This window comes from Helianthus annuus, chromosome 15 (assembly GCF_002127325.2).
Source record: "Helianthus annuus cultivar XRQ/B chromosome 15, HanXRQr2.0-SUNRISE, whole genome shotgun sequence".
NCBI classification, from domain to species: Eukaryota; Viridiplantae; Streptophyta; class Magnoliopsida; order Asterales; family Asteraceae; genus Helianthus; species Helianthus annuus.
This window is the reverse complement of record NC_035447.2, coordinates 48,504,673-48,530,205: the sequence shown is the minus strand read 5'-3', so window position 1 is coordinate 48,530,205 and position 25,533 is coordinate 48,504,673. Positions and strand designations below refer to the sequence as shown.

Genomic DNA, 25,533 nt, shown 5'->3' with positions numbered 1-25,533 from the left:
TCTTTTATAACCGCTTGAAAAATATAATACAAATTCTAAGTTATTTTCAAAATATAAACATAATATAGTATAATCTAAATAAAAAATATGAAACAATATATATCACACTAGTATTAAGCCCTTGCGTTGCAACGGTTGTCATAAAACTGTGTTAAGTAGTAGCAATACTATACCATTGCCAGCGACCACCAACACCGGAAAAGTTCGTAAAAACAAAATAAATAAAAATGGGAAAAAATAACGCAGAGCGAAAAGCAGAGGTAAAATCTTTGAATCACGCACGCACGTTGCTGAGAAATTAAACTGAAACGTAAAACATAGAAAAAAATAACTAAGTACATCCAGAACCCGCGTGTTGGACGAACTTGTCAAACACAGAAAAATAGATGTGACGTGACGGGCCAGTCAAACGGGAAAAAATATACGAAAAAATGTTGAACCCCACACGCACGTTGCGTTGCGGTGCGTTAACTCACAAAATTTAGAACGAAACGAAAAACTTGGAAAAAATGAAAGAATGGTGGACCAAAATTTAAAATAAAAAAGAGTTGGGATTAAACTGTAAAAGATGAAAAACTTTGGGTTAAAAGTGAAAAACAAAGGGTCTAAATTGCAAAATTGAAGTTAAATAAAGATAAGGATAAAAATAAGTTATATCTATATATTGGTTATTAATTAATATTAAAAGAAATTTATTAAATAAATATAAATAAAATTTATGAGGTTAAAGGAGAGAATGCCATGTGGCATTATTTGGAGTCTTTTGTTATAAGTTAGATAAAAAATTAAATTCATGTTAATCATTATATTGTTTAAGCCCAAAAATAAAATTGAGTAAACTGCAATTTTATCCCCTAAGGTTTAGGCCAATTGACACTCTGACCCCCCTAACGAAATAATTGCAATTTTACCCCCTAACGTTGGAGTTATGTCACACATTGTAAAGGGGGTAAAATTGCAATTATTTCGTTAGGGGGGTCAGAGTGCCAATTGGCCTAAACCCAGAAGATAAAATTGCAGTTTACTCAATAAAATTGTTAGCCTACTTGGCTTTTAAAAGTTAAAATTTAGTGATACATTAGTGGCTTCAGGATTGGTTTTATATATACACTAGGTGTTGCTCCGCCCGCGTTGCAGGGCAATGACCGAATAATTCTTAACCAACTAAAAAAACAGTACCATAGTTTTGCTATAAAGAAAAAGTAAAAAGAGTGTTAGCCAGCTCCTTAACACGATTTTTAGCTATGGGCAAAATCATATTTTTATTTTTACTTGAGGGAAAAATCAAATTTTTTTCCTGAGGGTAAAATCCTAATTTTTAGCTAGGAAAACCATATTTTTATTTTGCTTTGGGGGCAAAAAACGTAATTTTGAATTGAGGGTGACATCGTAATTTTGAAACGAGAGGAAAATCGTAAATTTTAGCTGGGGGCAAAACCATAATTTTATTTTGAACTGGGGGCAAAGACGTAATTTTAAACTGGGGGAAACCCGTAATTTTAAAGTGGGTATAAAATAATAAACTGGTGTAAAATCGTAATTTTGAGCCAGGGGAAAAATAAAATTTTATTTTGATCTGAGGCGAAAACGTAATTTTGGCTGAGGGTAGAAGCGTAATTTTTTTACCGAGAGCGAAATCGTATTTTCGGTTTAGCTGGGTGTAAAGTCATATTTTTATTTTGAACTGGGGAAAATCATAATTTTGAACCGAGGGTAAAATCGTAATTTTGAGGTAGGGGAAAACCATAATTTTATTTTTAGCTGGGGGCAAAAAAGTAATTTTAAACCGAGGGTGAAATCGTAATTTTGAACCGAGTAAATTTTGAGCTGGGGGCAAAAGTATAATTTTATTTTGAACTGGGGGCGAAGACGTAATTTTAAACTGGGGGCAAAACCGTAATTTTAAAGGGGGTATAAAATAAAAAGCTGAGGGTAAAATCGTATTTTTTGAAGCGATGGAAAAATCGTAATTTTAGCTGCCGGCAAAAGGGTTATTAGATTTTTTAGTTAGGAGAAAGCGTAATTTTAAACTGGGGGCAAAACCGTAATTTTAAAGTGGATATAAAATAATAAAATGGTTGGTCCAATAGAGGAGGGGCAGCCGCCCATTTCGACCAATGACAGGGAAACACTATTTCCTGCCATTGTCTTTGTATATGTTGAATACTGAAGGGTTCAAATGAGAAGAAAAATTTTGTAAGAATAAAAAGAATAAGTTTTAAACCAATAGAAATGCTCTATTTACTCTATTTAATATATGTATTTAATGGTATTAATAAGGGCATATAGGTAAATTTCTAATTGTAATTAATTAGTTAACTAATTAAATTTGTAACCTCCTTTTTAAATATACTTTTTCAAGATAAAATAATTTATGGTAAAGGACAATTTTCGACATGTGTAGGATAAATTTTAGTATGTGTAGGATAAATTCTTAAATGTGTATGATAAATTTAGATATGCGTATGCTAAATTTCGGTAAGTGTAAGATATATGTAGGATAAATTTTGAAATGTGTAGGATAAAATATTTTTTGCTTTATTAATGAAAAACAACATAATTAATGGGATGAGTTATAAACTATTTAATGTTTTACTTTTATGCCATTTCTTCTTTTTCTTCTCACATTAAATTTCTTCTCAAATGAACCTTCCTCATGTTGAATAATGCCATATCTAGGCACTTGATTTACGCCCTCCCTTTTTGGAGTCTTTATTTTTTTACAACTTGACCGTGGGGTATGTAATTTTGAGGTAGGGGAAAACTATAATTTTATTTTTAGCTGGAGGCAAAAAAGTAACTTTAAACTGAGGGTGAAATCGTAATTTTGAACCGAGGGAAAAATCGTAATTTTGAGCTGGGGAAAAAGTATAATTTTATTTTGAACTGGGGACGAAGATGTAAATTTAAACCGGGGGCAAAACCGTAATTTTAAAGCGGGTATAAAATAAAAAGCTGAGGTTAAAATCGTATTTTTTGAACCGATGGCAAAATCGTAATTTTAGTTGCTGGCAAAAGGGTTATTAGATTTTTTAGTTGGGAGAAAAGCGTAATTTTAAACTGGGAGCAAAACCATAATTTTAAAGTGGATATAAAATAATAAAATAGTTGGTCTAATAAAGGAGGGTGGGGGGGGGGGCGCCTATTTCGACCAATGACAGGGAAACACTATTTCCTGCCATTGTCTTTGTATATGTTGAATAATGCCATATCTAGGCACTTGATTTACGCCCTCCCTTTTTGGAGTCTTTATTTTTTTACAACTTGACCGTGGGGTATGGTAGGGCGGGGGTTTGAGGCATGGGTTGACACGTGGAGTTCGAGCCCCCCGCTGGTGATTGACGTGTTCGTGGGGTATGGCAGGGCGTGGCTAACCCGCGTGGCTTGGCAGGTTTATTAAAATAAAAAAAACCAAAAATTAAAAAATACACACAATATTTAAAAAAAAAGCCTAAAATTTTATTAAATTCCTAAAAATTACAAAATTCTACAAAAAAAAAAAGATTACAAAATAAAAAAAAAACCTAGAGCGTTAGGTAGATTTCGAAAAGGGCGAGCTTGTCGAACGACTTCCGCTCCTTGCCCCGGAACTCGATGTTGGCCACCGCCACCCGGTCTTCATGACTTATCTCACCGCCCAGGACGCTGTCGTAGTAGGCTTTGAAACGATTGAGTTTCGGTTGTAGCTGGCACGCGTTTAAATTGTGCCGGTCGTTTCCCACGTTATGCCGGTAGCTAGCAAAAGCTTCCGGCCAATAACGGGTCTCTCCGAGTTGGCGACCCTTCATTGCGTCAACGACGCTCGTGACAAGAGCTAGCTCTTCCTCATGTGTCCAAGAGGCCATCGATCAGGTGTATGTGGGTAGCGGGTTCGATCAAGTGTGTTTGGGTTGGGGTAGCGGTGGACAGCCTGTGGGGTTGGGGGTTTATATAGTGATGTGGACAGTTGGGTGGGTGAACCGCTTTGCTTGGCCAAACGGTTATAATTTGAATTTTAAATATAGCCCGCTATGACCTAGCCAACAAGCGAATACGAGTCGGCCACGTAAGACCTCTAGGCATGCCCAACGCCAGGTCTTAAACTCCTGCCCAAGGGGCCACGCCCAAATCCAAACCCACTCGGGGTGGTGGCTTAGACGTTTTCAGCCAACCCCGCCCCATACCCCACAGTCTTATAAAGATTTTGGAATATCTTAGTTTTATATTTCTTTTATTATATATTCACTTATATTATAACCTTTAACTTCATATAAACAATAAATTATTCAGTTTATTGTTACATGTCTCAATTAGGGATATAATAGTGCGTTTGTTAAGTAATTTTTTTCTTTAATTACTAAAATGGCCTACCAATGAGGTGGTGGTTCATTGATAAAGACAAAGTCTTTAAACACCTAAGTGAGAAAGAGAAAGGTCTTAAATTCAAGTCACACAAATAACATTAAATTAAAGAAATTTGCCGTTAAAAAAAAATACTAAAAGGGCTCAAATTTGAATTGTGTTTTACGTCCGAAGATAAATTGAACCGCAATTTTATAGTGGCTTTTGTTGAATTTGTCAGTAATTAAACCTACATGGAGTAACACACATTTTTATTTTACTTTACATTTTAATACTTGCACCAATGAAAATCCTAGAAAACAATGGCTAGTTATCCAAGAATCAAGTAACTGATAAATACAAGAGTAAACTGCCATTTTGGTCCCTGAGGTTTGGTTACTTTTGCCACTTTAGTCCAAAACTCAAACCTTTTGCATCTGGATCCCTGTGGTTTCATTTTTATTGCCATTTTGGTCCAAAAATAAAATCAGGTCATACTTTTTTTTTTTTTTTAAATCAAACAGCAATTTCATTCCAATCATCAGGGCAAATTACATAAGGATAGCAGGTAGACGAGCAACAAACTGCGCCGCCATCCCTTTTTGAATAGAAAACCCTAATCAGGTCATACTTGTCTTATAAAATCCTGCAATTTTGTCATTTTCCTCATGGGCAAATCAGGTCATATTTGTCTTATAAAATATGGTATTTATTTATAAAAAAGAAATGATCATTTTACCCCTGCGGAAAATGACAAAATAACAGGATTTTATAAGACAAATATGATCTGATTTTCATTTTTGGACCAAAATGGCAATAAAACTGAAACCACAGGGATCCAGATGCAAAAAGTTTGAGTTTTGGACTAAAGTGGCAAAATTGACCAAACCACAGGGACCAAAATGGCAGTTTACTCTAAATACAAAGTACAAGGGAAATAAAAATTGTGTAAAGTCAGCCTACGTAGGCACACCATGCTATCACAATACGGAAATGTAGAAAGCGGACGGTTCACGGCCCAAACATTTCGAGGGTCTAAAATTATTTGTTTTTAAATAAATTTTAGGCTGTAAGTTAGGATATATAATTATTGAATTGGAAAAAAGCATAATGAAGTGCTTGGTTTGGTGATTTGCATTTGTCTTTAACATTAAGTAGACTTGGGTTCGAATCCTACAGTCTTCAGCTTTAGTTCATTTTGGATTTTATATGTATTATGTTAAAAGCAAATGACATTATAGTTCATTTTGGATTTTATATGTTTGTTATGTTAAATACAAATGACATTAAGTGGCTAATCTTGTCAGATTACGTTAAATGAAAATAAGAATCATTTATTTATTTCTTTTTGAAAATGGGATCATTTATTAGTTCAAAAATGATTATTTAAATTAATTTTTAAATTATTATTCAATCTACAATTAGCTTTACATGTTTCAAAAAACTATTCTTTTTATGAAAAAAGTCTAATTTTGTTTTTATTCAACTCTATGTATTTTTTGAAAAAAAAATGGATGGGTTACTATGGTTTTAATTGATACTGAATTATGATGTTTAAAAATTACGACGTAACTTTTCCGTATTTTCTGAATAATTCCTTACAACATGTTTTCTTTCTACGTCTCAATGTGCAAATGTGTGATGTGTTTTTTTATCTATGTTTCCACATAAAAAACGGGCCGTTATAATATGCTCACAAATTGAAAACTTTTTTTCTATACATTCTTTTTAGAAAAAATCATAATTTAGGGGCACATATTTTCTATTCGTAGCCCACATATTTTAACTTTACGCTTTGTTCCCGAGTTAACTTAACGAGGGATAAGAAAAGAAAGCAAAAGTGAGAAAGGAAAGGACGAGAAAGGAAAAAAAAAATATGACTTTCCCACCGTTTCCTCCAAATCGGAAGGAAAGAAAAATTAAAGAATTTAGCCTAGTTTTCCCGTCATTTCCTTTCTTTTCTTTCCTTAAATGAAACTCTGGAGCACGACATGTTTTATTTTCCTTTCTTTTCTTTCCTTAAATGAAACTCTGAAACACAAAATATTTTTAATTTTTTTTGTTTCCTTTCCTTTCCTTCCGTTAGTAAACTCAAGAACACACTGTTAAAGTTTCAAGTAGTGATACGTTGTGGATCAAAATAACCCAACGAGGTATCAAAACTCGAAACGAATGAATAGCAATATTACACAACCAGGTCTAAATTTTGCATGTTCTAAAAAACCAGGGACCAAAAACGTAAATATTTATATTGATACTTAACTTGGGGCAAAAGCTAGATCATCTTCTTCTTCTTCTTCAGGTAATTAATTATTCTAGGGTTACAATCAAGCTCCAGAAGTTTGAAATTTTATACTCTGTTATATCTTCCGTAACTTGATTTCAATTTCACAGAAGAAAATGACGCAGGATGTTGAGATGAAAGAGCAGCAGGCTCCTTCAAATTCCACTTCATCTACTGTTTCTGTTTTGCAGCGTAAGAATCCTTGCGATTTTGTTTGTTTTTGTTGTTGCAGCGTCTTTATATGATCCTGTTTCGATTGTAGTTAGTTTTGAATCCCTGTTAGTACTTGTTTTGTGTAATGTGGAATTTGTGTAATTGACATTCAGATTTGAAAGAAATGGCGGCACTGATTGTAAGAATAGTTGCGATTTTGTTGTAGCATGTTTATAGATATATGAATATATGATCCTGTTTCGGTTGTAGTTCGTTTTGAATATATATGATCCTGTTTCGGTTGTAGTTCGTTTTGGATTCGTGTAAGTGCTTGTTATGTTTACTGTTTGGATGGAAATAGAACATTAGGAATTGAAAGTTTTGGATTTACTGTGTGGAATCTATGCCAAATTGATATTCAGATTTGAAGAATTCTACTTCATCTACCGTTCCTTTTTTCAGCGTTAGACTTGTAATTTTGTTTGTTTTTGTTGTAGCATGTTTATAGCTATGATCCTGTTTTGGTTGTAATTAGTTTTGAATCTGTGTTAGTGCTTGTTTTGTTTACTGTTTGGATGGAAATAGAGCATGAGGTATTGAAAATTTTGGATTTACTGTGCTGAATATATGTCAAATTGATATTTAGATTTGAAAGAAATTGATGGACTGATTGAGAGGGGAGCATGTGCTCAGGAAGTAAGAATAGTTGCGATTTTGTTGTAGCATGTTTACACGTATAAATGTATAATCTTGTTTTGGTTGTAATTCGTTTTGAATCCGTGTTAGTGATTGTTTTGTTTGCTGTTTGGATGGAAATAAGACACTAGGAATTGAAAGTTTTGGATTTACTGTGTGGAATCTATGTCAAATTGATGTTCAGATTTGAAGGAAATTGCGGCATTGATTGAGACCGGAGCTTATGCTCGCGAAGTTCGTCGGATTTTGAGGGCTGTTAGGCTGACAATTGCATTGAGGAGGAAGTTGAAGGCTTCGGTGATTTCTTCGTTCCTTGGTTTCGCTCTTGCACCTGGATCGGAAGCGCACCAACGGCTATCTTCATATCTCCCAAAGGTTAGCTTTTCTTGTTTAATGTATTCTATTATGAGCTTAGAGGAAAACTGCACATAGGATGGGATTCTAAGTGTTAAGAATTACCTTACCTACGTGTGCTATGAAGACTTGAACTTCAGAGTGTACGCTGATGCAAATGTGTAATGAAACTACCATCGAACTTCTAGCCAAAAAAAACTGAAAAATGTATGAAGTTTAATGGAGCTATGGATGAACCTTTAGCCAAAAGATCAAATAAATGGATCAAAAATGTATGAAGTTTAATGGAGCTATGGATGAACCTTTAGCCAAAAGATCAAATAAATGGATCAATCAGAAGAAACCATTAACATATGCACATTTAGAAATTCAGAGTTTCCGTAGGCATATTACCTTGTGATCTGTGAACATTGAGAGAGATGCTAGTGCTTTGCTGCATGTATGGAAATCAGAGTTTTTGGAAATAAGGGTCGGAGTGGGAGTTCCGTGATGTATATTCATGGGGTTTTTGAAACCTTGATTTGAGTTCGGATCACACCATTTTTTTTATAAAGAGTGTACGGTAGGTATTGATACCTTTTTACATTCTGTGAAGGATGATGATCAAAACGATATGGAAGTTGATACTGCATCGTCTGCTACTCAAACAACTGTGAAGCATTCCCCAGAGCTGGAGATCTACTGTTATTTGCTTGTGCTCATTTTCCTGATTGACCAGGAAAAATATAATGAGGTCAGCCTGTTTATTTCTTTATTTTATGTTTATTGTTGGCTATGGAACATTGCCCCTTTTTAAAGAACTTTTACACTTCATGTAGGCTAAGGCTTGTTCCTCAGCAAGCATCACCCGTTTAAAGAATTTGAACAGGAGAACAGTTGATGTTCTGGCTTCCCGGCTCTACTTCTTTTACTCTCTTAGTTATGAACTCACTGACGAACTATCTGACATCAGGGGGTGTGTGCTGTGCTGTGCTTATTTAATGTTTATTGATGACTCAGTGAAAGAAATAGGACATGATCAGTTATTGTATGTTTGTTTGTTCACAGCAATCTTCTTGCTTTGCACCGGGTTGCTACGTTGCGTCATGATGAGTTGGGGCAGGTTTGTTTCTTGTATCTTGCTACTTTTAGGAATGCTTTTGTTTATTGTTGTTGTTGTTGTTTATTTTTGGATTTTTGGGACTGTGGTATGCAGGAAACGCTTCTCAACCTGCTACTTCGCAATTATCTTCATTACAATTTGTATGATCAAGCTGAAAAGCTCAGGTCTAAGGCACCACGCTTTGAAGCCCATTCAAATCAGCAGGTGTTCTTTACAATGATCCTCTTTTAATTACTTTTTGGTATTTTTTAATGTGTTGTTGTTGTATACCAATTACTATTCTTGATGAACCATGTGAAGTTAAATTGTGTTCTCTTTATTATTTGTTTCAGTTTTGCCGGTACTTGTTTTACCTTGGGAAGATTAGGACAATTCAGCTGGAGTACACTGATGCAAAAGAATCCCTTCTTCAAGCTGCTCGTAAAGCCCCTGTAGCCGCTCTTGGTTTTAGAGTTCAATGCAATAAGTGGGCTGTGATTGTGCGCTTACTTCTTGGAGAGATCCCGGAGCGAACCGTTTTTATGCAAAAAGGAATGGAGAAGGCCTTGAGACCATACTTTGAGCTCACAAACGTGAGTCTCTTTTCTCAACTTAAAATTATTCCATTAGATGTATCCAAGGTTTAAAAGAACGGAAACGAGCTTCGAGGCGTTTTCCCTTCGCCTCACAAGGCGTAAGCCTCGAGGCGAAACGAGGCGTAAGGCCCAAGCAGTATTAATAAATAAATATAAAAATTATATATTATTATAAAAATAATAATACTAACTAATTACATCATCAGATTCATCAAAATCATCAAAAACATGCATAAAAAAGACATGAAATGCTTGAAATTGACACAAAAAGTCAAAAACAACTAGGAAAATCCCATTAGGCACACCTGAGGCGCAGCCTTTCACAGCGCCTCAGCCCCTCTGAGGCGCATATGCAGTAAAAACCCCATGAGGCGCGCCTCAGACTCGTTTTTTGGCCGTTTCGCCTCGAGGCGCGCCTTGAGGCACACGCCTCAAGCGTTTTTTAAAACCATGGATGTATCTTTTGATTTCTAGATTCTGCAACTTAAATTTGTTATAGGCCTGAAATTTTATTAATTGGTAAAATGTGGCTACTGGCTAAATGGGTTGGTGGGCTGACTAATGCGTCAAAAGGGGATTAAGTTGGAATGATCATTGTTTTTGTTCGGGATAGGGCATGTTAGGTTGACACACAAACATTTTTTTGCAAGCATTTTCATATATACCCTTGAAAACTTGAATATTATTTACACCCGGTTTAGGATCAAATACAAAGGCTCCTAAAAATAAGAAGTGAGATTGATCTCATTCAAGCGGCATTGGAACCGTCTCATCGAACTCTACGATGTGAGATTTTAGGTTTTCACTTTTGGATTTAGAGAATTTTTGTTTATCATCATCGTGTCTTATTTATCATTGTGTTTTTTCTATATTTGCGTCTTTGTGTCATTTTTGCCACTCATTGTCTTTTTTCCTCGAAATTATGTTATATTTTTAGGCATTGTGTTATATTTTGCTCGACATTGTGTCATCTTGTGCGATCCATTGTGTCTTTGTACACTTCTTATTTTTAGGAGCCTTTGTAGAATAACTTAACCCGTCATATGATCCTGTAAAAAAGATGAAACTTGTGAGAAGGATAAGAAAGAACATGATGAGGACACATGCCATTATTTAATTTATTAAGATAAGGGCAATTAAGTAATTTAATAAAAAAACTAATTAAAGATAAAATTCAAAAACCCACATGCAATTCACATGCAAGTTTCCCCCGTCTTTTTTAAACGTCAATAACTTTTTATACGTAACTTTTTTTTAATTACACCATAATGAGTGTTTTTTTTCATCTTTAATACGAGTATTATATTGCTATACTTATATAGAGAAAAAAAATTACGTTTCGATCGGATGTGTAAGTATATGGTGTTTTGTCTATGTTGTTTTAATTGTATAGTGATTCAAGGTGTTTGTTTTACAGTAAAACACCATGAACGTATATAAGACACCATAATATTTCAAATACCATTAAATTCAACAAACTACCATTTTCAATGTTATGGTGTCTTATATACGTTCATGGTGTTTTATAAGACACCATAACATTGCAAATACCATTGAACGTATTTGCAATGTTATGGTGTCTTATATATGTTTATGGTGTTTGTGTTTACTGTAAAACACAACGCCTTGAATCACTATACACTTAAAACAACATAGACAAAATACCATGGACTAAAACATCCGATTGAAACGTAATTTTTTTCTCTATATAAGTATAGCAATATGATACTAATATTAAACTATTAAAGATAAAAAAACACTCGTTATTGTGGTGTAATTTAAAAAAAAAAAGTTACGTATAAAAAGTTATTGACGTTTGAAAAAGACGTGGGGAACTTGCATGTGGGTTTTTTAATTTAAAAATGTTAAATTTTCCTTTATACTCTTAATATAGAAAATTAATTATTTTAATGGTAAACACTATTTACAATTTTGCCATTATAATCTCAACCATTAGATTATAGATCAAAGGGTGTAGATTCTTTCCTACACTTCTCACAAAACACACCCTTTTTACAATAACCTTACCCTTGGGGTATATGTCATAATTATGTAAATGGGTATAATTTGATATTATGTTTTTTCTTGGGTAAACATGTCATATCATTCAAGGTTTTGAGAGGATATTTGAAGTTGTCTCTTATTTTTTATCCAAGAAAACATAACCACTGTTAATTATAACTATAGAAAAGATTTCGTTACAAAATAGTTTAAGGGGCTGTTTGGCAACTTCTGTGCCAATAAGTACTAACCGGTAAGAGGCCTGACTGGGTAAGAGACTCTGAACGCTGAGCCAGTAAGAGTACGCCAATGTGGCAGTGGCTGGTGGTGTGTGAGTGGCCGGGTGAGGGTTATAAATACAAGTGAAGGGACAAAGGGGTAAAATTTTCATTCAACATCATTTTGAAACTTAGGGGCTGTTTGGCAAGTGCTGAACCAGTAAGTGCTGAACCAGTAAGAGGCCTGAATGGGTAAGAGGCTCTGAACCAGTAAGTGCTGAACCATTAAGAGCTGTTTGGTTGTATCTCTGAATGACTGTGTAGAATGACTATTTTACCCCTCTGAACTATTATGTGCTGAATGAAATGTATCTGTTTGGCAAGAGCTCTGAATAGTGTACAGATTGATGAAAATTTCTAAAAGAAAAATACAAAACACCATAGAAAATCCAAATTACACATCAATCCTTTAAATCCAAATACAAAACAACACAACATACGAAATCCAAATACAAATAACACAACTCTACATACATTTTTAATTTGATTCATTTGAAAGCAACTGATTAGCAATCTGGTTACGTAAAGAAGTCATGTAGTCAATACCTTGTGAACCCCACTCTATGTCTTGAACTAGCAGGCCATCATTTTCCCCACTTTGCATTTCATGAAACATCGTGTTCTCATCATAGTCCATAAATAACTGATCATAAATATTGCATTTCCTTATAAAATTATGGACGGCGAAACAAGCAATCACGATGTCTCTTTGTATTGGAAAAGAAAAGGGAGCCATTTGCTTTAGGTTTTTTCAACACCTTCAAGAAAGGTTTTTTCAACACCTTCTTGCTTCCAATTAATCCTAATCCTTTTTGCCATTTCTTTGCCATTTCAACATACAAGATAACCACAATCAAACATACAACACAAAGAAAACATGTATCTTTACAACATAACCATTTACAATCATACCATTCTACATATAAAATCAATGAACATAACCATTCTACATATAGAATCAATGAACATAACCATTCTACATATAACATCTATGAATTTTCAACATACAACATAACCATTCTACAAATAACATCAATGAACATAATAAACAAATTCATAAAAAAAAAAAAACAAATTCAGAAAAATAAACAAATTCATAAAAAAAACCTAAACAAACTAAACTACATCAAAAAAAAATCCTAAACAAACTAAACTACATACAAAAAACTAATAAAAAAATTCAGAAAAATAAACAAATTTATAAAAAAAACCTAAACATCTAAACTACATCAAAATAATGAGTTTAAATTTAAACAACTAAACAAATTCATAAAAAAAACCTAAACAACTAAACTACATCAAAAACCTAAACAACAAATGAATATTCAGTTAAAAAAAAAAAAAGAAAATAAACGTACCTGGTGAGGGCGGCGGCCGGAGAGCAGAGAGGAGGAGAGGAGGCGGCGGCGGCCGGAGACGCAGAGAGGAGGAGAGGAGGCGGAGGCGGCGGAGAGCAGGAGAGGAGGAGGAGGCGCCGGAGGTTGTGAGGAGGAGAGGAGGAGGAGGCGGCGGAGGGAGGTGGTGAGGGCGGCGGTTGGAGAGGCAGAGAGGAGGAGACGAGGTTGGGGGCGGAGGTTTGAGAGCTAGGGTTTTTCTTTGTGCAGATGTGAAAGGGGAGGTGAAAGGGGGGCAACTAATGTCTTTTTTTTATTCAGCATGTTAGTGGAACTGAATAATTCAGCACTGAATCATTAAGAGGTTTCCCATTAAGAGGTATAACCAAACAGCCCCACCTCTGTCCGAATAAGAGGTCTACCTCTTAATGAATCATTAAGAGGGTAACCAAACAGCCCCTTAATGGGTAAGAGGCTTGCTGCCTGATTCAGAAGTGTCCTTCTAGTGAACCAAACACACTTAATGCTGACTGATCAGAGGCATCCTCTCAATGGACTCATTAAGAGGCTACTAAACAACTCCCAAGTAAAACGATTTAGCGGTTGTTTGCAATAAAAATAGACCATGTGCCCCTTACAACCCATTTTCCTCAGCTAGTGTATGGTAACACACAGCCTGAATCAAACCAGTTGACAAGCATTTCTTTTATCAAAGAACATACATGGAAATTAACTTGAAATCGTGAACTCAAGCACACTTTCTTGATTTTCAGGCTGTTAGAATTGGAGATCTAGAGTTGTTCAAAAACGTAGCAGAGAAATTCGCCACCACTTTCAGCTCAGACCGGACCAACAACTTGATCGTGAGACTACGCCACAATGTCATAAGAACCGGGCTCCGCAACATCAGCATCTCATACTCCCGTATCTCTCTTGCTGACGTGGCAAAGAAGCTGAGACTGGACTCACCAAACCCTGTGGCAGATGCCGAGAGCATCGTCTCAAAAGCAATCCGTGATGGTGCAATAGACGCGACACTAGATCATGCAAACGGTTGGATGGTGTCTAAAGAAACCGGTGACATTTATTCCACAAACGAGCCTCAACAAGCCTTCAATTCTAGGATCGCTTTCTGTCTAAATATGCATAATGAGGCGGTTCGTGCCCTTCGGTTCCCTCCCAACTCCCATAAGGAAAAGGAGAGTGCTGAAAAGAGGAGAGAGAGACAACAACAAGAGCAAGAGCTTGCAAAACATATCGCTGAGGAAGACGATGATGATTTTTGATTGTTGCAATCATTAAGGTAATCACTTCATCTTATTATCAAATTAATCACTGTTTGTTTCAATATGTTAAAATTACAATCTGGGATTTATAAAAAAGATCAGCCTGTTTTGTTGTGGATTTATGTCTGGGATTTCATGGTTTTTTTTTTCTTTTTTAAATTGTGGCTATGGCAACACCTAATTCTGGATAGATGATATTTTAGTTTTAAAAAGCGCCTAAGGCGACCTTAGGTGCAACCGGCATCGCTTTTGTGTAGGTAAATCAAGTGGTGTACGTAAAGCCCAGGTGAGACGTGCTTTACGGTAAAAAAGTCGGTATAAGGCGCATGTTTGAGGGGCGCTTTTCTTGTCGCGACATGTTTTGAGCCTTAGCTGTTGTACATTAGGCTTTTTAGGATGTACATGTTGGAAATTTATATATTAAATCATATGTAAAGCTTATTTATAGCTAAGTTTTGGGTGGGGATGTTAAACATCTATGGGAAATATGGAAAACTTGTATAAGCACCTTGTGCCTTGTGTGCGAAAAGCGGTGTGTTTTTGCATAGGCCTCAGTTTTAGACCTTGTTGCCTCGGTGTGCTTCTCGCTTTTTAAAACCAAGATATGTTTAAATTAGATCATTCATGTGTTCTTGAGATGAGGTGGACTGCTAGTCAAATCAAACTCCACTCTATGAACTTGACTAGCATTTATCCAGAAGCACAAAGCCAGTTTGAGGAGTCACAAACTGAACAAACATCAAGGCAAACTAATCACTTACAGTTATATCATGTATTGTGAAATAAAGGGTAGTTGCACGGTACCCCTGACCGCGGAAGGGATCTCCCTTCCCAGTTCACCACCCGACAAGGATCCCTGGCGGCAAATACCCATAGCCATCAAAGAGGGGTAAGAAACATGTTTCAAACCCGAGACCTCGAGTGTCCTCGGTCCGGCTTTAAAGCGGGTGTCGGTGGCCACCAAAGTGGCACTAATGTATTGTGAAATAAGGAAATGTATAATAGAGATCAATGTGCTCAGATCAGTTTTCTTGATAGCAATTTTCTCGATGCAGTTCACAAAAGCAACGTAACCTAGTTTATAATATAAAACGATGAACTAACTTGCCCGAAGAAGTATGAAATATAAGTTTGAAATAAAAATATGCAAGAAAAGTATTTTAAAAAATTGTAATGGTAACAGTAACATATCAACCCAAAAGAGGTTTGAGAGTTTTATTACTCCTTCAAAGTGATTCAATTCTCATGTGCTCAACCGCTATTCTTAATTTCTTATCTTATCCAATACAATCCTAGCACACAACGACCCGTGATGCACATAGGGAGGCAGTGTAATTTACAATCACAACATTTCAATCTTTTATAAGAAAGACAAGACAGAGTCGTGAATACGAAAGTACAAAAATCAATAGGTTATTTCTTAAGATACCTTTTTGTTAGAGTTAAATGCCCGGATAGTCCCTGTGGTTTGCCTTTTTTTCACCTTTAGTCCCTAACTTTCTAAAATTACAGCTATAGTCCCCAACTTTTCAATTTTCGTTCCCGAATAGTCCCTGTGCCTAACATCAGTTAGTTTTCTCAGTTAAGAGGGTATGAAATGACAAAAATACCCTTTCCTTAAATTAAAACCCTAAAAAGTCCATCCTTTCTCTCGTTCACTGTACCCGCAACATCAATTACAACCACCACCACCCTCCACCAGAGAACCACCACCACCTCCGCCGTGCGCCCACCATCCTCCATCGCCATTAACACTACTTCACCCCTTCAACCACCGTCTCCTCCATTAACACCACCCACCCACAACCATCTTCAACCCCACCCCTAAAATCAATCCTAAAAAGTCCCTTCTTACTGCCCCATTTTTCTCGACAAGTGTTACACTTTCAGCATGTTTCCCCATTTTTAATAATTCCAGTCAAGTTTGAGCTTCTAGATAACTAGTTTGACCGACAAAGTCAAAATCTAATAATTACTAACAATAAAGAAAAGAGGCAGAACATTCATACCATAAAGTTGATTAAACACTACTTTGTTTGCACCAGTAGCACTAATGCATTCAATAAGAGCAGACATGATACTCTGAGCTTTCATCTAAACAAGATCAGCCCCAAGTGACTTCAAAGATTGTCCCAACTGGATCAAAGACTACTTAATCAGTTAATCTACTGTTAATGGATAATAAACAATTCATTAAAAGTGTGATGGATTTGTTGAAGAGGGTTTGCAGCGGAAGGTGATGCCAGTGTCGGGAAGCTGGTGTTTTTCTTCGCCGGAGATGATTTACAATTTGGAGGATTTGTTGAAGAGGGATGGTGAGCGGTGATGGTGGCTTTGTTGGCTGTGAAAGGAGGTGCAGGTTTATAATCCATGTGGGCCATCTGAATTAATATATGAGTTATTTTATTTTAATGATTTAATGGTTATTTTTTTATGAAAAGGGTATTTTAGTCATTTTACACCCACCTAACACTAAAAATTAACCCCCATCTGTGTCAGGGACTATCCGGGAACGAAATTGCAAAAGTTGGGGACTATAGCAGTAATTTTAGAAAGTTAGGGACTAAAGATGAAAAATGGGCAAAACACAGGGACTATCCGAGCATTTTTCTCTTTTTGTTATTTGAAATGATGATTTCTACTATACTACTTGCTTTAATCGAGCCTGGATGTGTGCTTTAGTGCTTTCATTTTGGTATAATCTGGAATACTATGCTATACTGTATAATGTTACAATGTGCATCGTGTTATACGTCATTTTCTAGTGATAGGTGTTTATACGTTATTTAACTTCTTAAAATTTGATAAATCAATTTATCATCGGTAAAGTATATACAACAAATGTAAAAGAAAAGCCCTTTTGTGGTTGTTGCTATAAAACCCCACAATCTTGTATATATCCAGACTTAAGCATGAATGTGTAGATGGTGACTCCAGTCGAAGTCATCTTGGCTGTGCTGTAGTGTCGCTGTTCGTCTCCTTGATCCGAATTAGAAACTGTCAACGTACAAAACTCGGTAGAATGTCCATGGGGTTGAAGCATGGAAACAATCACATATACGACCATCGTAAGTATGTTAGTGTGTTTGGATACAAGTCGAAACATCACAACCCTTACGTTTGAACTATGTTGGTCTTGGCAATAGTACCGATTGGTTAGGGTTTAACTTAAGGGAAGGAATCGAAAACAGCTAAGAATAATATAAACAAGAGAGACGATTTTGATTTTTTATATTTATTAATATGGGGTCTTAGTTATGTTTACCAAATTAGTGTTTGCATGCCTATTGATTTTAGAGTAAACGTTTAACAAAATGATGTTGTGTATAGGGGTGTTCTTCGGGGTTTTAATCGGGTTTCAGGTTATTTAGGTTTCTTGTTACTGGAATCCTATCCGTAATCCGACCAAAATAAGATTCATGTTAATCGGTTTCGGGTATTCGGGTCGGGTTAATCGGTATACGGATTTTTAAATACAAGTTGCAATGTGTAATTTACAATCCAACTTAACATTATTATTATTAAGTTATTAAGTGAAAAACACAAAATATCAAATAAAAACACCTCTAATATGATATTTTATTCAAACCCATGCATTATTAAAGATATATATTGACTAAATAAACGTCACTAACTCACTACAATAAGCACAAAACCAAACCGTATCAACCAATCGCATATACTAAAAAGAAAACGTCAAGTCCTATCAACCAAACTAAATCGTTTTAGTCGCTCAAACAACCAAGGAAACAAAACCTCATGTTCAAAACAAAAACAAAACATATGAGAAGAAATATAGACTTTTATAGTTATTATGTATGTATAAAATATAATTGAAATTTTTTTATGTAATTTGGGTTAATCGGGTCAACCCGATTAACATTTTTTTAACCCAATTACCGACCCGAATACTACTTTTGGGTTTCGGGTTCCATCTTGCTCGGGTTCGGGTTAATCTTATAACACCATAATCAGGTTCGGGTTGGTTTTATTCGGGACAGTTTTCGAATTTCCGTAAAAAAACACCCCTAGTTGTGTATTGGTTTGAGAATTAAAAAAATGTTCATATACTTGTTTTGTTAATGATAGAGGGGCTATCCTTGCTTATATGTAAATAATATAGATCTTTGGTATCAGTGGTAAAGCTTGAAAAAAAAAATCAGGAGGGGCCAGACTCTCGAGGGGCCGGACTCTCGAAGATAAATTACACTACGAAGCGAAAATTCAAACCTCCCTGCCCCCACGGAACTCCAACCTTGTTTGGTATCAATAGAAAAGTCAACTGTGATTATCACTTTTACTCTTCAATCTAACAATCTTACAATAGGTTACAATTTAATAACGCTTTGAGCATGTGTTTTTTTTCAGTTTTTAAAGCATTCAGTAATAAAAACTAAAGAAAAAAAATACAAGCTTATTCGACTTCTATCCAACTGGTTTCCACTTTCCCCTTCAGTTGGGGCTTCTGTTTCCAAGGTTTGAATATTTTTGACGGTCAAAACCAAACGGAACAAAATTCAAAGTTGGCAAAACTGAATATTAAACACCCGTGTGTTATTATATTACGTTAATTCTGTGAATGTCTGACCACCCAACTTACAAGAGAAACATATAAATAATGACAGAAATTCGAAATGGGCCACAAAAAGGCCATGGGCCAAACACAAGCCCAAAAACAAAATGCCCAAAACACCGAAAAAACATAAAAAGATAAATAAACGATAGAAATAAGCGTTTTTTGGCCAGGACGCCTAAAACGGACCCTCGTAGCCCAAGTTAGAGCCATTTTAGTGCCCGCTCCTCCACACTTGGACCCGCATCAAAGTCAACCAAACCGAATCAAACAATTTGCAAATTGAACCAAGCTTCTAAAACCCTAAATCAAACCTGCTAAGGCAAAGCTTATATGTTTAATGACAATCCATCCTAGATATTGGTGTTTAATTATTTAAAATTAAAGAGTTAAAAACTAATGCTCTTTTAAATTAAATGTTCATTGTTCAATATTATTTTGAAGGCTAACAAAGACAATTATATACATTTAGACATTTAAATTACTTTATACAAGTAGAATTTACCTTAAAACCTTATACATTAAACATATGATATGATCTTCACGTTCTAGAATTTATGCCCTTGCAGAAAATTTACGCCCCTGCAGAAAATTGATGGAAAGAAGACAGTGAAAATTTAGATGGTGTTGTAACGCTTAACATATAACAAACTACATTTTGTTTTCCTATCACAGTTTCTTTCCATTTCGATTCAATATTTTTCTGTGATGTGGCTGAAAATGGTCATTTATAAAAATTGGTGTTTTTACGTTTACACAAAGAAAAATTAATATAATTATCTTATAATATATGAAAATATAATTAAAAAAACGGAAGAATATATAATTATGTTTGTACATACCTCTTCTAGTTTGGTCTCTATAAAGGAGTTGACATCTGTCCTTACATCACATATCCCAAAATCTGTATCTATTACTTTCAGATGAGGGGTAGACAAGTGTCCCTTGGTGAAAACTTTAATATGTGAGCAGTTTTTGATTTGTAAAGTATCCAAAGCTGGCAGTGAGAAAGCCTTCTTCCCTAAGCAAAATCCCTTGAGTGTTGGAAGGTCATGTAGTTTTAAGGAGTTTAGACGAGGTAAGATAATCTCATTCACTTTGGCATCACATTCTTCTTCTTCTTCATCTTCCTTCACAATTACCTCCATATCGAAGCAGACACTTATATGTAGTTCTTGGAGTTGCACAAGACTACCAACCATGGAACATGTAAAAACATGTTTCAAACTACAACACCATTCAATAGAGAGAGTTGTTAGGTTTGGAAACTCCAATACCATCCATTGGTTGCTCTTCCATAAATACTTTAGATCATATACACCATCTAACTTCACTTGTGTTAGGTTTGGAATTGGGACAAGAGTTTTTGATTCACTGGAACCACTCCCTTCCACTACTACTACTTCAAATACCTCTTCTAGCCCACCACATGATCCTTGTATAGTAATCTGTTGAAGCTTTTCCAATTGTAGCAGCGCATTAGATGGAATAATAGTCCTTCCAACATCCTCATTATTCTCTATATTAATTTCTATCAGATTATGAAAAGAGGAAGGCATCCCTTTTGAAGATGTTGGGAATGTGGTCTACAACAATAAAAAAAAAAACACAAGGCGTTTGTTATAGGCTAATTACATCCTTGCAAAGAGTCTGAACCAAGAAATAAATGCTTGCTTCCATCACTATTTCAACAAATTTATTACGATGACATGGCAGGGATTTATAGCATGGAATTTCTTCTACTTTTCAATCTAAGTTTAAACAAAAAGGTTTGCGTACCTGAAAGTTAAAGCCACTTTCAAGACTATGTTTGCCAAAGCTTGTTTGTATGTACTTGAGCTTTGGAGTTTCCAACTGACCAGATGTAAATGCCACCCATTGAGGGCAATCATTGATCATAACATTCACCAAAGAGGGACATCGGAAGTCATTCATTCCCAAGAAGAAACTCTTGAGCTTTGGTAGACGGTCAAGTTCAAGCGTCTCCAGATTAGGAAACACCACAACTTCTTCTTCTTCTGATGACGTTTTGTTTTCTTCTTTTACAATCACTTGTATTGTCTCGCATCCTTTTACTTTCAACTATTTGAGATGACTGAGAGTTTTAAGAGTGAAGAATGTGAATATATGTTGAAGAAGGTCACACCCATAGATACTCATAGTTATTAAGTTGGAGAGTTGAGGGACAGCTACAGTAGTAATAATGTTTTGTAGAGGTAGACTTGTTAATGAAGTACCAGCCCCACTTCCTTCATTTTCAAATACCTCTGTCATCCTACTGCACTTCTCAATTTTCAGCTCTTGAAGCCTATTCATTCGTCCTAGTGCATACCATGGAATTAGACTTGACAATGCATCACATGTGGATATGATTATCTTTGTGGGGTATTGGCACAACGACCAATAAGAGCCGGTTACTTGAGCACTCTGCAATGAATCACAAATCATATTTTTATTTTAATGTTCTTATAAATGATCACTTTCTTTTCAAATACTACCTATTTTCATTTTAGTATCTCCTTTTACGGGTTTACTTTACAAAGTTTTAATTCTTAACCACATGGTTTAATCAAGACGTACCAAAGCATATTATTATCATACCTGGAGGTGATCATGAATGGTATTAGTAACACTGGAAGAAATTTTGTTACTCCTACTACAAGTATTCTTTTCATCATCGATACACTTTAGACATGGCATTTCTCCAAGCGTGAGAGTGTCTAAACGAGGAAAGAATGTGGTGTCTTGATAAGAAGATGCAGATGTAGTAGATGTTGTAATTTCATCATCTCTTCTCGAAATAACTTCTTCCATACCATTACACCAATATATCTCAACACTCTTTAAGTTGGATAAATATTTTGCCATAAGAGGAGACAACAAGTACTTTATATTGGGACAATGGTACAAGTCAATGTCTGTGAGGTTTTGGAATGGAAATTGCAAAGGTGGATGATGACGAATTAAGAATCTATTCCAATTGCACCTCCACACATGACTCATCTCTTTCAAACCCCATAGGTATATAGTTTGAAGGTAGGGAAGTAGTAGTGGCGGTTGAATTGTTGCTAATTCTCTACTACTTGTTGGACTATCCATATCAAACACCACCTCACCCACTCTTTCATCTTTGAATAATTTTAGACTTTGAAGGTGATGACAGGTGTGGAGAAGATAAGATGGGTATGTGACATCTGGAATGTAATCATCCACTTCTTTTATTTCATTAATCTGCATGTAACATTAAATGTAATTAACACTTTAATTTCATCAACAAGAATTAAATTGGAAACAATAGAGAAGGCTCCTAATTTAAACATAGGGCATGTTTGGCTAAGCTTTTTAAAACAACTTATTGATTTATTGGTTTTTTGGAAAAGTCAGTATGGAGTGACTTTTTGGAAAAGTCATTTTTCCCCTCACATACACTCTCATTGTCAAACATCATTTAGACTTTTCAAAAAGCCAATAAGTCAATAAATTGTTTCAAAAAGCTTAGCCAAACATGCCCATATTAGTCAAAATAATCTGCACGGAAAAAAATATAATGTAATTAACGATTTAATCTCTTCAGTTTATACACACCCATACAAGAAACACTGGCGAATGTTCTCACAAATAACAAATCTTCAGATTTGGTCTTATTAAAATAAATCATTTTCAATTTAATGGTGATAACAATTTATACCACGGCATGGAACGTTTTTGAGTTCTTTTATATCCCATGTATGTGGTAAGTGAAACAACATATTTTAACAGAGGCATATTCGTGTTCGTTTATTTACTTTAACCAAACAAGAACACGAACATTTAATGAACATATTTTTTTGTTCGTGTTCATTTATTATAGAAAATGAGCATGTTCGTGTTCATTTATGTTTGTTCGTTTAAAACATAAACGAACAGTTCACGAACGTAAACAAACATAAACAAACTTAAAAGAACATAATTTAACAAACAATAAGCAACACAAATGAACATAATTTACTAAACATAAATGAACATCAAGTAAATTTTTATAAAAATTAGTGATTAATTACAGTAAATTTCATTGGAAACCCGATTTCCATTATAAGAAAGTCCAATTAAGATAAATTCCATTGGAAACCCTAATTTTATTACTAGAAAGCCCAATTACCAATTAGTTATATTTATATAAGTAGTTAGAAAGTTTCTTTTATGTTTAATGTTTATAAAAATACAACTACTTATGTATTTAAATTGAAACGAACAGAAATAAATGAACGAGCATAAACATAGGTATATAAACGAACATAAACATAGGTATATAAACCCTGTGGCAGATGCCGAGAGCATCGTCTCAAAAGCAATCCGTGACGGTGCAATAGACGCGACACTAGATCATGCAAACGGTTGGATGGTGTCTAAAGAAACCGGTGACATTTATTCCACAAACGAGCCTCAATAAGCCTTCAATTCTAGGATTGCTTTCTGTCTAAATATGCATAATGAGGCAGTTCGTGCCCTTCGGTTCCCTCCCAACTCTCACAAGGAAAAGGAGAGTGCTGAAAAGAGGAGAGAGAGACAACAACAAGAGCAAGAGCTTGCAAAACATATCGCTGAGGAAGACGATGATGATTTTTGATTGTTGCAATCATTAAGGTAATCGCTTCATCTTATTATCAAATTAATCACTGTTTGTTTCAATATGTTAAAATTACAATATTGGATTTATAAAAAAGATCAGCCTGTTCTGTTGTGGATTTATTAGGACTATGAATGTTAAAATGTTCTGGGATTTCATGTGTTTTTTTTTCTAATTATGGCTATGACAACACCTAATTCTGGATAGATGATATCTTAGTTTTAAAAAGCGCCTAAGGCACGCAAGGCGACCTTAGGTGCAACCGGCATCGCTTGTGGTAGGTAATCAAGTGGTGTACGTAAAGCCCAGGTGAGACGTGCTTTACAGTAAAAAAATCGGTATAAGGCGCATGTTTGAGGGGCGCTTTTCTTGTCGCGACATCTTTTGAGCATTAGTTGTTGTACATTAGGCTTTCTAGGATGTACATGTTGGAAATTTATATATTAAATCATATGTAAAGCTTATTTATAGCTAAGTTTTGGGTGGGGATGTTAAACACCTATGGGAAATATGGAAAACTTATATAAGCACCTTGTGCCTTGTGTGCGAAAAGCGGTGTGTTTTTGCATAGGCCTCGGTTTTAGACCATGTTGCCTCGGTGTGCTTCTCGCTTTTTAAAACCAAGATAGATATGTTTAAATCAGATCGTTCATGTGTTCTTGATAGAGATGGGCATAATAGCCGGTTTCAAACCCGACCCGGTAGAACCAACCTGGAACCGGTTCCGGTCCCTACCTGCTTTATTGAAGAACCGGTTCCGGGTTCAAAAAACCCGTAGGTTCTTACCCGGTTCCACATTTTATAAAAAAAAAGGTTTGTTACCGGTTCCTGCCCAGAACCGGTTCCTCCGTAAACAAATAAAACCCGGTGCATTAAATTCTAGCATTGATTGACTTTTGTTATCGTTGGAATCGATTCCTAGCCGTTGCAAATCACCTATTTAATGCATTGTTACCGTTGGAATTTATTCCTAGCCGTTGGAATCGATTCCAAATAGTGAACAAAATTCATTTGTTTTTAACACCATCTTCATCTTCTTCTTGATTCTTTATCTACTAAATAAGCTCTTGATTCATTTGACACTATGGCATCCAAGAATTCCAAAACCACCAACTCTCCATCCGTCAACCAAGGTTCTCAATCCGCTCCATATGTTGTTGGGACATTGAAACACTTAGTAGTTTTTTAAAAGTTTTCAAAACCTCAACAACTAACATTTCCGGTGTTTATTATCCTACTAGTTCTATAGTTCTTTCCGAATTGTATATGATTACTACCAATTTTAAAAATTTTGAAAATTCAAGTGAAAGGTTGTGGAACATGATGAAACCAATGATTGAAAAATTTAAAAAATATTTTTTGGATTTACCACCGGTTTTTCTATGTGCCGCTGCTTTAATCGAAGAAATATATGACAAGTTGGATATGCATGAGGAGGATCCAGGATTAAAAGATAAAATCAAAAAATTTTATAACACTTGTTTATCTAAAGTTTATGATCATTATTTAAACAAATATAGGGAAAAATAATACTAATATGTTTGAGTCTCGATCGTCGGCCTCTAGTTGTACGATACGATTGGAGACCCACTCATAACAATGTTGAATGTCGTTAGAGATGAAACGGTTAAACAACAAAGGGGTAACACCCCATCAAGTGAACTCGGTAGATATAAAGAAACAAATTATTCGCGTACTATGACCGCCGAGGAATATAAAAAGTTTGATATTTTGTCATGGTGGAAATCAAAAGAATCGGAATTCCCGATTCTAGCCACCATGGCTCGTGATATACTAACGGTCCAAGCTTCCACTCAGGGGCGCAGCTTCCTTGGGGCGGAAGGGGGCGCCCCCTAAACTTTTCGACGCGTAGTGTTATGAACAGTACCTTCGTATAGAATTTTTTAAGTATATACGTTTTCGCCCCCCCCCCCCCCCCGGGAATTGGGAAAAATCGACCCCCCAAGCTTC

General features: G+C 35.4%; 4 protein-coding genes and 1 long non-coding RNA gene across 6 annotated transcripts; 2 read left to right on the top strand and 3 right to left on the bottom strand.

Moving 5' to 3' along the window:
* The first annotated feature begins 6,625 nt into the window (after window positions 1-6,625).
* On the top strand, window positions 6,626-14,505 carry LOC110911516 (probable 26S proteasome non-ATPase regulatory subunit 3). The gene is made up of 8 exons (XM_022156142.2): window positions 6,626-6,796; window positions 7,638-7,828; window positions 8,403-8,540; window positions 8,626-8,762; window positions 8,855-8,909; window positions 9,003-9,113; window positions 9,242-9,481; window positions 13,871-14,505. The coding sequence occupies exons 1-8, from the start codon at window positions 6,721-6,723 to the stop codon at window positions 14,381-14,383; spliced, it is 1,461 nt and encodes a 486-aa protein (XP_022011834.1). The 5' UTR covers window positions 6,626-6,720; the 3' UTR covers window positions 14,384-14,505.
* On the bottom strand, window positions 12,145-13,181 carry LOC118487584. The gene is made up of 2 exons (XR_004881972.1): window positions 13,122-13,181; window positions 12,145-12,584 (listed from the first exon to the last, which is right to left on the bottom strand). It is a non-coding gene; the product is annotated as an uncharacterized LOC118487584 (long non-coding RNA).
* Window positions 14,506-19,010: 4,505 nt separating the features above from the next.
* On the bottom strand, window positions 19,011-20,537 carry LOC110911515. Of its 2 annotated transcripts, XR_002577004.2 has the most exons (3): window positions 19,799-20,537; window positions 19,462-19,538; window positions 19,011-19,270 (listed from the first exon to the last, which is right to left on the bottom strand). XR_002577004.2 is itself a non-coding variant. In XM_022156141.2 (2 exons), the coding sequence occupies exons 1-2, from the start codon at window positions 20,513-20,515 to the stop codon at window positions 19,512-19,514; spliced, it is 744 nt and encodes a 247-aa protein (XP_022011833.2). In that variant the 5' UTR covers window positions 20,516-20,537; the 3' UTR covers window positions 19,291-19,511. The 2 variants fall into 2 exon arrangements, 1 of the variants encoding a protein (XP_022011833.2); XM_022156141.2 differs by lacking the exon at window positions 19,011-19,270 and having other exon boundaries at window positions 19,291-19,538.
* Window positions 20,538-20,700: 163 nt separating this feature from the next.
* Window positions 20,701-21,719, bottom strand: LOC110913643. Its single transcript, XM_035984562.1, has 2 exons — window positions 21,558-21,719; window positions 20,701-21,383 (listed from the first exon to the last, which is right to left on the bottom strand). Exons 1-2 carry the CDS (start codon window positions 21,654-21,656, stop codon window positions 21,039-21,041), a joined length of 444 nt encoding a protein of 147 aa, XP_035840455.1. The 5' UTR covers window positions 21,657-21,719; the 3' UTR covers window positions 20,701-21,038.
* Window positions 21,720-23,196: 1,477 nt separating this feature from the next.
* LOC110913642 (probable 26S proteasome non-ATPase regulatory subunit 3) lies at window positions 23,197-23,562 on the top strand. Its single transcript, XM_022158463.1, has 2 exons — window positions 23,197-23,353; window positions 23,435-23,562. Exons 1-2 carry the CDS (start codon window positions 23,197-23,199, stop codon window positions 23,560-23,562), a joined length of 285 nt encoding a protein of 94 aa, XP_022014155.1.
* Window positions 23,563-25,533: the final 1,971 nt, after the last annotated feature.

What these genes read in the sequence shown, in the direction of transcription:
- LOC110911516 (XM_022156142.2), top strand. Translation starts at nt 6,721, where the DNA reads ATGACGCAGGATGTTGAGATGAAAGAGCAGCAGGCTCCTTCAAATTCC. An exon ending in GAACTATCTGACATCAGGGG is followed by an intron (nt 8,763 to 8,854) that starts GTGTGTGCTGTG and finishes GTTTGTTCACAG; the next exon opens with CAATCTTCTTGCTTTGCACC. An exon ending in AAGCCCATTCAAATCAGCAG is followed by an intron (nt 9,114 to 9,241) that starts GTGTTCTTTACA and finishes TATTTGTTTCAG; the next exon opens with TTTTGCCGGTACTTGTTTTA.
- LOC110911515 (XM_022156141.2), bottom strand. Translation starts at nt 20,515, where the DNA reads ATGCCTTCCTCTTTTCATAATCTGATAGAAATTAATATAGAGAATAAT. An exon ending in TAGAGACCAAACTAGAAGAG is followed by an intron (nt 19,539 to 19,798) that starts GTATGTACAAAC and finishes AATTTTCTGCAG; the next exon opens with GGGCGTAAATTTTCTGCAAG.
- LOC110913643 (XM_035984562.1), bottom strand. Translation starts at nt 21,656, where the DNA reads ATGCCATGTCTAAAGTGTATCGATGATGAAAAGAATACTTGTAGTAGG. An exon ending in CCATTCATGATCACCTCCAG is followed by an intron (nt 21,384 to 21,557) that starts GTATGATAATAA and finishes GATTCATTGCAG; the next exon opens with AGTGCTCAAGTAACCGGCTC.
- LOC110913642 (XM_022158463.1), top strand. Translation starts at nt 23,197, where the DNA reads ATGAACGAGCATAAACATAGGTATATAAACGAACATAAACATAGGTAT. An exon ending in GATGGTGTCTAAAGAAACCG is followed by an intron (nt 23,354 to 23,434) that starts GTGACATTTATT and finishes ATAATGAGGCAG; the next exon opens with TTCGTGCCCTTCGGTTCCCT.